The sequence below is a fragment of the Dipodomys merriami genome, unplaced genomic scaffold (assembly GCF_024711535.1).
Source record: "Dipodomys merriami isolate MVZ:Mamm:240054 unplaced genomic scaffold, mDipMer1.0.p SCAF_17, whole genome shotgun sequence".
NCBI lineage: Eukaryota > Metazoa > Chordata > Mammalia > Rodentia > Heteromyidae > Dipodomys > Dipodomys merriami.
The window spans coordinates 30,866,240-30,879,193 of NW_027203048.1; the positions used below are offsets into that span (position 1 = coordinate 30,866,240).

General features: G+C 36.0%; 1 protein-coding gene across 2 annotated transcripts in view; it reads right to left on the reverse strand.

Moving 5' to 3' along the window:
- The window catches only part of Psme4 (proteasome activator subunit 4), a 103,636-nt gene that overhangs the window by 56,623 nt on the left and 34,059 nt on the right, over positions 1 to 12,954 (reverse strand). For both annotated transcript variants that reach the window (XM_070025617.1, XM_070025616.1), the window contains 10 exons: positions 11,912 to 12,004; positions 10,525 to 10,790; positions 8,441 to 8,627; positions 7,073 to 7,162; positions 5,543 to 5,607; positions 5,189 to 5,339; positions 2,782 to 2,880; positions 2,233 to 2,302; positions 1,212 to 1,279; positions 273 to 488 (listed from right to left, as the gene is read on the reverse strand). In XM_070025617.1, coding sequence (XP_069881718.1) covers positions 273 to 488; positions 1,212 to 1,279; positions 2,233 to 2,302; positions 2,782 to 2,880; positions 5,189 to 5,339; positions 5,543 to 5,607; positions 7,073 to 7,162; positions 8,441 to 8,627; positions 10,525 to 10,790; positions 11,912 to 12,004 — 1,305 coding nt within the window. The remainder of the gene's footprint in view (positions 1 to 272; positions 489 to 1,211; positions 1,280 to 2,232; positions 2,303 to 2,781; positions 2,881 to 5,188; positions 5,340 to 5,542; positions 5,608 to 7,072; positions 7,163 to 8,440; positions 8,628 to 10,524; positions 10,791 to 11,911; positions 12,005 to 12,954) is intronic.

Sequence of the window (12,954 nt, forward strand, 5' to 3'; positions counted from 1 at the left end):
TGAGCTATAAGCTAGTTTTCAGGTGGCTAATTGGAGATAAGGGTCTCGTGGACTTTGCTGCCTACACAGGCTCTGAACTGTGATCCCCAGATGTCAGCCTCCTGAATAGCTAAGATTATAGGTATGGGCACCCAGTTTTTTGTCCATCCCCCCCCATAATCAGTTTTGAACTGACATCTTTATACATAATGATAGAAACAAAACCCATATGAAAAGTCACTTAGAAAACGAATCCAATATAGCTTTGCATCCTTAAAATTGAAAATACTTGCCTTGATAGGAAAGTATGTAGAAGGGGGCTTGTCAAAGCCACCTGGCACACTGCAGTATTCTGTAGGGTAGATAAGTGTAGTAGAACGAAGAAGATGATGTAAAAGGTTACAAGACAGAGTGTAACCCTGCTTACAAGTTAAATGCAGGGTTCTTTGCAGAATCTTTACAAGCTGTTCCCTATAAAGAAGCAACTTCTTCCCATCCACTCGAGTAATCTAAAAAGGGGGAAAGAAATTGTTAAATCTATTTTAGTTAAAAGATCAAGAATGAATATTAATGCAGATTTCCAATAAATTAGCCTAAAACAATATTTCTTAAAATGATTTTAATTTGTTCAAAAACTGTCTATCTTAATTGTTAAAAATTGTTTAAAAACAATCAAACACATTTTCTGATCTTTAGTTTTCATGTGCCACCCTTTTCAAAATGGTTCTCTCTCTTCTCCCCCACATGTCCCTTTCTTACTTTAGGGGAGGGGAGAGGTGCTGGAGTTTGGAACTTAAGACTATATGCTTACTAGTTAGGCACTCTTAACACTTAAAACCACGTTCGTTACTCCCTGACCCAGGATTTTATAAAATAAAATTTATTTGCTTAAATTTCTAAACTGTCTCATAAAGGAAACTGAAGCTTGATTGATGGCCAAATTTTTAATGCAAAAGAAACGCATTCCAAAATTTAACAAACTGTTCAATTAATATGTTACCCACATTAGAACTGGCAAAAACTCAGGCAAGTAGATAATCATACAGTAATAATAATTTCCATACTCCTTTAAACAATGAGTATGAAATATCTGTACTTTCTGAAATATATCAAGAAATGCTAAAAAAAACTTTGGTCCTTGTATATGCTTAAAAAACAATTTCCCATAAAGAGCTAATCTTTAAAAGCAAGTTAATGTTTTCATATTTTTTTCTTCCAAAAATTTCCAATACCTCAGATAAAAGCTGTAGATTCCATAGTAACTCCTTGTCTAGTTCTTCTTCATTCAACACATCATCATCTAAAACATGGCAAAATAGTATTAGGGAGAAAATGCACACATGCAATCAAATACATCATTCAAAGATATCTCTGGTTAATATCAGAAAATTTCTTTCAGAGACTTCTTTCTTCTTCATGAATGTGAACCCATTTCAACCAGGGGTAAAAACTCAATCTTCAAGAAAATAAATGTAACAATCAAAACTTTGAGTACTGCCCTTTAGTAACTCATAAAGCAATATACATACATATTTTTTTTGCTGGTAATTCTTATTAATTCAGTCATGGGGCCTCAACTCTGGGACTGGGAGCTTTCCCTGAGCTCTTTCACTCAAGGCTAATGCTCTACCACTTTGAGCCATAATGTAGTGCGCTTCTGATTTTCTGGTGGCTAACTGGAAATAAGTGTCTCATGGACTTTCCTGCTGGGGCTGGCTTTGAACCACGATCCTCAGAACTCAGCCTCCTGAGGCATGAGCCACCAGTTCCTGGCAGAATTCATATTTTTATAACTTGATAGCTGGATAAAAATATTTAAGTAAAATTCTTTATACACTGAAAATGGGGCTTCAACTCAGGATCCTGTACTCTTGTTTTTTTCTTTCTCACAGGTGGTACTCTACCAGTTGAGCCACACCTCCATTCCAACATTTTGCTGGCTAACTGGAGGTGAAACTCAGATTCTTCTGCCTAGGCTGGCTTTGAATTGAGGTCCCCTAGGTCTCAACCCTGAGTAGGTAAGATTATAGGCATGTGCCACACAAATGCCCAGCTTAAAGTACAATTTCTAAAGTGATAACCTGGATGACACATGGGACATATGGGATAGGAGGCGGTGAATTCCTCACAAATTACAAAAGTAAAAACTGCACAGCTTGAAGAAATGTGTTGTCATTTGACAAAATTCTAGAAGTGAAGAAAAAATGTATTCTTACCATTATGTAAAGATAGAATAAAAAGTTTATGACTTACTCATTGTAAGCTGAGTTATAACACTGCAGCAGTGGGGAACAAATAACTTCAAAGATTCTTCAGGGCAGCACTGAAAATATATTTGCAGATGTAAGTTTTCTGAAAGGTAAACATTTCACAAAAAATATACAGTAGCACTATTTTCAGTACTACTAAAAACAGCAAGGGTATAAGCAACTTCTGAAAAAAATAAACTGAATATACTTGTTGGTTGCTTAATCTTAAACTTATCAGTCAAAAAAACTAACACAGGGGCTGGGAAGGTGGCTCAGTGGTAGAGTGCTTGCCTTGCATACATGAGGCCCTGGGTTCAATTCCTCAGCACCACATAAGCAGAAAAAAAAAGCCAGAATTGGCGCTGTGGCTCAAGTGATAGAGCACTTGCCTTGCGCTGAAGAGCTGAGGACAGCGCCCAGGCCCAGAGTTCAGGCCCCACGACAAAAAAAACTAAACACAGCACTCTGGAAGGCTAGGGGAATAGGATGGAGAGTTAGAGGTCAGTCTCCGCTACAAGTGAGACCTTGTCTCAAATATTAATAATAAACTTACCTTTACAGCAGCTCGGCACATGTCTGCCACCATACGGCCTGCAACTCTTGTTTCAAATATATGTGAAATAGAAAAATTAAAAACCTTCTGAAGGGCCACCTGTTAAGAATGTGTAAGAAAAATGTCTAATCAATGTTTTATAGAAAATTAAGTATCTTGTGGAAAATAAAGAAAATGGTAAATATACACCAGATATGCAAAAAACAACCAAATAACAAGTTTTAACCACCTAGTTTTATAAGACTTTGACGAAAACTTTGCACTGAGGTCTAAGAACAACTTGCAGATGACTGTTACATGAACAAAATACTTGAGATACCTAGATTTCACTTGCTATAATAGAAAACTTATATACAACATGACAGCCAATGGAAGCAAATTCAAATTAATTATCTTGATAGCTAACTCAATATAACAAGAGAATCTTCTGTATTATAAACTCTTACAAGACAACTATCAACTACAAGTATCTATCCCTACTCTGAAAGACCCAACGCAGCCTACTTAATTTTAAAATCATGTCACAGAACTTACTTTCTGGGGAAAAAAATGAGTTCTAAACTCAAGATTAGTAATGCTTTAAACTATTAACATTTTTCTTTTAAAAAATGATTTGTATTCTCTTTTTCTTTATACTCACATAAATCTAAGTAATTATTTCATGCAGCTTTAAGGATGAACATATTAAACAGTGATAATCTCAGATTAATCTCAGGGAAAAAAAATAGAAATAAACAGTAATCTTAAAGCTAACCCAGTATACATTCCAGCATCAAATAAGTACTAAATCTAATTCCTTATGAAACAAATCTTCCTAAGGTACCATGAAGCCAGATACTATTTCTTCTTGTTTGACTGTTTTCTACCTTTTGGCAGTTGATTATTAACATCAGAGCAGGTGGTTGGCCAACCTTACTTGGTTCTAACATCTGAGTATGCCCCCAGTATGATCTATCTAATATGGTAAAAAGAATTCCCAAAGCTTTTTTCCAAAGTAATTATAATTGTAAATTAAAAAAAATATAGTCAATGCTGGGCATGTGGTGGCAGGCCTCTAATTCTAGCACTCAGAATGAATGAATAGAAGGATTATAAATTCAAAGCCAACCTGGACTTTAAAATGAGTTGCAGATACTCAATCTAAATATTGAGAACCTGTGTTTAAAAGAAAAAAAAAAAGTCGGGTACTAGTGGCTTATGTCTGTAATCTCAGTGTCTTAGGAGGCTGATATCTGGAAGCTCATGGCTTATGGCCAGGTTGGAGGCATTGCTCCAGTAGTAGAGCACCAGCCTAGCAACCTTGAAGCCTGGAGTTCAAACCCAATTACTACCCAAATTCTTTAAATTAATGAATACAACTACTTCTTGTTCAGGATAATCATGTTTTATAAAGTGGCTGCAAATAATTCACTAGGAAATACTGAACAACTGTTCCTAAGGAAATGTAGGATTAAGTTGCTCTCAGCCACTAACCACAACACAAGATTTTTATCAATCTATCAGTACATAATCCTGTTGTAAGTGTGTTTCTATTTACAGACATTTACTAAGGACATACTGTTCATTCATTAACATTGAGCTCAAGTCAACAGCAATATAGTATCCACCCATGCCGGTGGACACACACCTAACATACGGTATTTGTCCATTAGGCACAGCCTAACTATCTTATGCTTAGGAACACTAGATTTCTCCTTAAAACAAGACCTTATTGGATATGAGGTGGGAACATGTCCATCCATTAACTTGAATACTGAGGTTGGAATGACAAATTCAAGCCATCAGAGTGTATGTGGCCTTGTTGGATATGAGCTGGGAACATGCCCATCAACTGAATATTGAGTTTGGAATGACATATTCAAGCTAAGTGTGGTCCCACATGCTTACAAGTAATTCCTGGCCTCAAGAGGCTAAAGCAGAGGATTTATGAATTCAAGGCCAGCTGGACTACACAGTGAGATGGATTCTACAGACAAACAAAGCAAAGCAAAACAATCCATAGCAAATAGGTAGATCTGCAAATAAGGAATTTGGAAATAATGAGGACCTGATATAAAGCATAAACTGTGTAACACACATTAAGTAACTGAAGGCCAGCCAGGCACTGGTGGCTCATGCCTGTAATTCTAGCTATTCTGGAGGCTGAAATCTGAGGATCACAGTTCAAAGCTAGCCCAGGTAGGATAATCCATGAGACTCTTTATCTCTAATTAACCACCAGAAAACCAGAAGTGGAGCTGTGGCTCAAAATGTCAGTGTTAGCCTTGAACAGAAGAGCTAAGGGATAGCATCCAGGCCCCGAGTTCAAACCTCACAACTAACCAAAAAAAAGTAACTAAAGGTCAATTTTAAAATACCAAATCAATCAATAAGACTGGAGGATAACTGTACAGCAATTCTCTCTTACCATAAATATTTCTTTGGAACATTGTGTGAGGATTGTACTAAACGTAGAAGATAGTCCTAATTCAACCAAACTCTCCAAGTGAGTCATTTTCTCAGTTTCTGTCTCTTCTCTTGTTTGTTCCAATGTGCTACTTTCTATAAGACCAAAGCATCTAAATAATGCAAACAAAGCATAATTTTAGCAACTAAAAATTAAACAATCCTTTTGATCATGATTATTTACATTAGCTAATTACAAGTTAACATCTGTAACTTCACAAAAAGGTTATAATGCAAAGAGAAACTAAGGTTTCTAGAACAGAATAGGTGTGTTTTTTAATATCAGAGAAAAGACAGGTCTAGATTGTCAGCTTACCTGTCCATAAACTGTAAGACAAAATCCTCAAATTCAGCTGTGGCAGAACAAAGTTCTCTTTCCACCTATAACATCCCAAAGTGAAGACAATTACTGAAAGGATTATATTTTCCTCTGAACTAAAAAAAATCAATTAATTATGGCCTAGCAAATAGATCTAATGCCAAATTATTATAGTGGGCAGAAATACAGCAATCATATGTAACAATTTATAACAACTCCATTTACTACTTTCTCAAAACTGAATTCATTAATGTGCTTCACATGAGCTAAAACAGAAGTCAAGCAGCCAAATTTAGTATCAACTCTAGTTTTCAAACTGCCAGTTTATACATTAAAGGTAGTATAGCATTATCCAAATTATTTCCAAATGATACAAATCAAGCAACAATATGCTTCAAGTAAAGGAGATATATGGGAAAATTTTTCCTCAGGGGACATTTAACAATATAAAAGCTGAAAAAGTAGGCCCTTAGAAGCAAAACATATTAAATTCAGTGGAAGGATGGTCTTCCACAACAGAGAATTAACTGGTTTATACATTAAAGGTAGTATAGCATTATCCAAATTATTTCCAAATGATACAAATCAAGCAACAATATGCTTCAAGTAAAGGAAATATATGAGAAAATTTTTCCTCAGGGGACATTTAACAATATAAAAGCTGAAAAAGTAGGCCCTTAGAAGCAAAACATATTAAATTCAGTGGAAGGATGGTCTTCCACAACAGAGAATTAACTGGTTCCAAGTATCAAGAATATAAAGGTTGATAAACTACATAAGTCCTAGGCTCTATGTAAATCCAGTCTTCCATCTTAGCCTCTGTCAAAAAGGGCCACTGGTGTAACAACCATAATGGTTAAAACTTATTTATCCTTGGTGCAAAGTTATTTCATTTTTGGATGGGTCTTTATAATTAAAAAAAAAAATCTTCTTTGACAGAATTTTTGGGCATGAGCCAGGAACATTAGGCTTCTTAGATTTTCCAGATTTAATTAGCATGCTGATTTGTATGATTTAAGGCTTCAATTTTAATTTAGGAACATTTAACTTATACTCATAAATGATAAATCTATTGACATTAGACTTCTCATGACAGACTAAAATGGTTTTTATTTTAATGAGACTCTGCTCAAAGTCTGCTTCTTAGCAGTTCTAAAAGAAACAATCATGAAGAAAAACTCGCTTTATCAGATGCCAATGTCCCAATAGCCTCTAACATATGATGGTAAAAACAAAATACAACCACCTGTGCTTAGCAAAACACTGGAAAGTAATAGAAATGAAACTGAAGCATAACTCCAGGCGGCAACTGTTAATAGATATGGCTTATTTTTCACTTATTTCCAATGCTATACAGCCTATTAATGAGAGCCTGACTCTTCATTTATACTTAGTTTATACCACTCTACTCTCAAAATAACAATTTTACTTTGCAGAATGTATCCAGTTTCTAAACTGTCAATTATTACTGTCCATACACAGTATTAATTTAGAACTCAGCACTTTGTAACAAAAAAAGGTGCTTACTTCTGTGAGGTCATTTCTTTCTTGAAGTACACATGAACAATCTACTAAAGGCACCAGAGTAGAAAATGTTGCTATAAACTGGAATGTGATCTATGGAAAGATACAAAGCATTTTCAACATTAATTATAAAATCCTAACTCAATACAAGTATGTCATAAGCTATGTATCCAAATAAATTCCCCAATAATCTTTCTTGATATTTTTCACCCAGAATAAATATCCTAAGGTTCCTAACAAACTAGTTATGTTAGTTATAAAGTTCTAATACACTCATTTTCTTTAAAGAATGTCTTTTCTTTTACTTCATCCATTTTTTTTGGGGGGGGGGGCCTGAACTCTAAGCCTGGGTGCTGTCCCTCAGCTCTTCAGCTCAAGGCTAGCACTCTACCACTTGAGCCACAGCGCCACTTCTAGCTTTTTTCTTTTTGCTTATGTGGTGCTGAGGAATCGAACCCAGGGCCTCAGGCATGCAAGGCATGCGCTCTACCACTGAGCCACCTTCCCAGCCCCAATACATTCATTTTTGTCATTAGGTCTAAACACAGTTTTCTGATCTTTTGTCACTGAGAACTTAGTCTCTCTCCAAAAAATCCAACATTAAGGGTAAATAGAAAAATGCTAATATAGAGAACTAAAATGCAAGAAAAGGGAAGATGATCAAAGTGGTTCAGTTAAAACACTATGTGTATAAGGAGTTAGCAATTTTATATCATATGTGTGTGTGTATGTATGTGTGTATGTATGTATATGTATATTCTCCCTCCCTCCCCAATCCTAGGGTTTGGCTTGGGCATGGTCTGTGGGCTTCTTTTTGCTCAAGGTTAGTACTCTGCCACTTGAGCCACAGTGCCATTTCTGACTTTTTCTGTTCATGTGGTAGTAAGAAACTGAACCCAGGGCTTCATGCATGCTAGGTAAGCACTCTACCACTAAGCCACATTCCTAGTCCTTATATTTATGTAACTTTTGAGGGAGCAAAGTTGAAGCAAGGCCTTATTATGCAACCCAGGCTGTCTTAAAACTTGTGATTCTCCTTCCTCAGATGACTGCTGGGATTATAGGCACAAACACCTAGTTTCCCTACCCCCTAATTTTTCAGCATACCCCTGTATCATCAATGTAGATGAAAACAAGGATTTAGTGACCCTATACTGTGACTTTAAACATATCTATTTCAGAAAAATAGCAAATCCATAAAATTACTTATAAGACATTATAGAAATTAATTATACAAATATAAATTTAGACATGTGAATGTTACGTTATCATTAACAAGTTTGACAAGGAACTATGACAAAGAGTACCTGAAATGGTATCTATGTATGTAACAAAAATTTAAATATAAGAGAAAATTATCAATCTGCTCACCATGCATTTACTAAAGTCATTTGGATCCACCCCAGGCAATGCTCTCATCAACAGAGGTAGCATGTGTGTTGGACCTTCAGGAAACCATCTGCTCCCTGATACCAAACTTCTGGCTACTCCAATTACACAACTTAAAGTGGCTGTGAGCTGGTGAGGTTCTGTTAATGTTTCTAATGCAGAATATGTTCTATAGTTTAAAAAAAGAATTTAAAATCTTAAATACAGTAAAGTCACTTAAAGAACTAGTCAGCAGAATATTGAGAGATTTTAGAAAATTAAGATTTTTCTATCAAAATTAGCAGAATTATACATATATAGAAAAAGTGCACAGGCTATTTCATATTTTCCCCATCTTTTAATCCCTCTCTTAGGGTTTATTGCAAATTCCACAGTGAAAAAACATGAACTGGTAGACTCTGTATTATTTCAGCCATCTTAATCCATTTTACTCATCCATGTTTACTCATCTATCAGTTAGTGACTATTAGAATTCAAGAAAAACAAGTTGCAACCTTAATGAAATGCTGAAATTTCTTGTTTTAAAATCAGCTATTCAAAACATGCAAGACTATTCCTGATATGAGTCAACAAACTATAAAGGAATAAGATAAATGCAATCTCTGACTACCAAGTACATTTGTAAAAGCCAGCAATATTTTACTTTTGACTCCGAGATTCTGCTTGTAATAATACTATTATACAGGGGGGAAAATGCAGTGATCTTAAATTGTACTTAGGCAGAAAAGTAAATAAGGAAAATTTCAATTCATATTAAAAAGGAAAAGAGAATTTGTAACCAGGAGCAATAAAAACTATCCAAGCCAAGCTTGCTAATTGCCATCTGTAATTCAGAGGTGGTGGCAGAAAGACACGAACTTCAAAGCAAAGGAGGGCTTTATAGTGAGGAAAGAAAGAAAAATGAGGAGTGAAGGAGGAAGGAGGAAGAAAGGTGAAGAGGAGGAGAGATGAAGAGGGGAGGAATAAGGGAAAAAGAGGAAAGGAGATCAAGGAGGGGAAAAGGGAGGGAGGGAGGAAAGAAGAGAAAGGGAGGGGGAAAATGGGACACCAGTGGCTCATGTCTATAATCCTAGCTACTGCTGGAGAGGTGGTGGTGGTGGATCAGTTTGAAGCAAGTTCAAGCCAAAAAGTTCAAGAGACTCTATCTCAAAAACAAAAACAAACAAACACATACTAGTCAAGCAGACAAACATATTAATCAAGTGAGAGGCTGTGAGTTCAAATTCTGATACCAGAAAGAAAACAACAAAAAAACTATAAAAGAGATGGGAATCTTACTCAACAGCAGAGCATTTATCTATGATATACAAGATTTTAGGTTTGATCCTCAGCAACATCACACACACACACACACACACAAAACTATACTCATCTCTGGGGATGCATTTTTAATTGTCTTTTATTTTTTAGATACTGAGTTTAAATTCAGAGTTCACACTTACCATTTGAGTTTCATCACCAGTCCTTTTCATTTTAGTTGCTTTCTAAAATAGGGTCCAAAATTTTTATCCATAACCAATTATAATTTACCTACCCGCGCCCCTTTCTCATTTCAGCTATGACTACAGATATGAACTGCCACACCCAGCTTATTGATTCCTGTTCTACATGCAAATAAAATGTGACAAGGTTCGTATTATAAAAGCAATATACCTAAAGTTACATAAAACAAAAATTAAAAGCTAATGAAATTCTGTTCTAATTATTAATCCTTGTCACATTGTCAATATTTTTGGGGTGTGTGGAAGACTTGGTCCTGCAGCTACTTTTGCTCAAGACTAGTGCTCCATCACTTGAGCCACAATGCCACTACCAGCCTTTTCTATATATTTTATTGGAGATAATAGTCTCAATGGGACTTTGTTGCACAGGCTGGCTTTGAACCATGATCCTCAGATCTCAGACTCCTGAGTAGCTAGGATTAAAGACATGAGCCACTGAAACCCAACCTTAGTGGTAATTTGATGAAAACACATAGGCAAAGAAACAAGCAGAAAGAGAGAGGGAACAAATAGGATTAAGTCAGCTATGGCTGAGGCTCTACAAAACATGTAAAGTGTACTTACCTTTCAAGTACAGGGGGTATTACCAGCTCAGGTCTCATGAGTGCAAGATTCTGCAGCGCTTGGGCTGCTTCTAGACTACCAGTTTTGCTAAACATAGCCAAGAGAACAGGCTGAATAATGCATTGTACAAAGTCTGTAACATCTTGATCAGTAAGCTTATGGCTATCAGGCACAGGAGTTAACCAAGAGGGCTTCTTGTATCTTTCACGATGTAATCTTCTAACAACACTGTTTGGCAATCTCTGAAGTAGTTTCATTAACTTGTTCTGGTATATAGAAACACAAAGTTCAGGTAGTTTCAACTTTTCAACAGACTCCTGTCTATCCACTCAAAAGAAATTTTTAACAGCTTGAAAAATATAAAGATCTGCGTATCAAAACTACAATGAATAAAACATGCTAATTATTGATAAAATTAATAAACATGAGTTTTAAATTTCAAGATTTAGGGATGTTTGTTTCTTAATACAGGGCCTCACTACATAGCCTAAGCTAGCTTTGCAATCAATCCCCTAACCTTCTAGGTGCTTGGATTACAGAAATTCAAAACTATACCTACCCCTAAATTCTAGGGTTTTTTTGGTTTTAATCCCAATTCTGGGTCTTGAACTCAGGGCCTGCGGGCTGTTCCTGAGTTTTATACTCTACCACTTGAGTCACACCTCTACTTCCAACTTTAGGTTGTTATAATTAGAGGTAAGAGTCTCAGGAACGATCCCCTGCCTGGGCTGGCTTCATACTGTGATCCTCAGAATTCAGCCTTTTAAGTAGCTAAGATTACAGATGTGAGCCTATAAATTCCACCTTTGAAAGTTTTGAGCATCATATAAGTTTTCCATTACATGAAAACCCATTTTAGGCAGGCAATTAAAAAACAAAATAAAAGGAAAACAAAAACAGCCAACATGACAAAATAGAAATAACGATGTTATGGTTTTGTGACAATTACAATTTTGTTGACAAATATGGCATTTTCTCAGAAGTTACCAAATGGTGTTATCTTTATTTATTTATCAGTCCTGGAGCTTGAATTCTGGGCTTGGGTGCTGTCCCCCAGCACCCAAAGCAAGCACACTACCACTTGAGCCACAGCACCACTTCTGGTTTTTCTAGTGGTTTATTGGAGATGAAAGTCTCATGGCCTTTCCTGCCCGGCCTGGCTTTGAACCGCAATCCTCAGATCTCAGCCTCCTGAGTAGCTTGGATTACAGGCGTGAGCCACCAGCATCTGGCTATTATCTTAATTATTTCTGAATGTTTCATAAATATACTAACTTGAGTCTAATCATATGAAGGACACCAAATGTTATTGTACACCACATAATAAGTAGTCAATTACAACATTTTTAAATTTTCAGACAGAACATTGAAAAATGAACGTACTCACCAGCCAGCGCCCATTATTTGAAGGATGATAAAAAGATGTGATGCTGTTAAACAAACCAGCTAAGTGTTTTTGCACTAGCTTACTTGGTCCACCCTGTCCAAAAAACAGAAAAATATGAGTGCCCACAACATACTGCAAAAATAAAGCTATTAACAGGCCAACTCTATAAATCAATCTCTAATGTATTTCCTCTTCATCCTGCTGACAAAAAACAATTCTACCTCTAAATAAGAGTCAAAAGCAATTCTCCAATGAATTTCACAAAAATCAATTTAAAACATTCTATTAAAAAGAGCAACTTACTTAAAACAGAATTATAAAACAAAGTACCTTCCAACTTAGGAAAGTAATATATATTAAACCATTCTGAAGCCAAATAATATGGATATTGAAGTTTATCATTACCATCATCCTAAAATAAACAAAAGTGGTAATATAATGCATATGAAACATTCCTTACATCATTCAAGTGACTTTCTCAGTGTATGAAATGAGGGAAAATGTACATAAAGACATTCAGATATGTTTTCATTACTTCTAGATGTTTAAAATGATCGTATTTGGCCACATCTGGATCCAAAATCTTTCTCTATTCTATATACTAAAATAAGTTCTTCTTAAAACTTTCAGTTAGTACTTAAAAAAAAAAAAGTTTCCCTGGGTGCCAGTGACTCATTCCTATAATCCTAGCTATTTAGGAGGCTGAGATCTAAGGATCATAGTTCAAAGCCAGCCAGGGCAGGAAAAGCCATAAGACTCTTATCTCCAATAAACCACTCAGAAAACCAGAAGTGGTGCTGTCAATTGGTAGAGCACTAGCCTTGAGCTGAAGAGCCTGGGACAGTGCCCAAACCCAGAGTTCAAACCCCAGGTATGACAAATAAAAATTTCTTTGGCCTAGAGGTATGGCTCAGTGGTACAACACTGGCCTGGCATACACAAGGCTCTGGGTTCTGTCTCCAGTACTGCCCACCCATCCCCCCGCCCCGTAAAAAAAATCAACCAACAAAAAAAACCAGTTTCTGAAAAGATATAGTAACCAG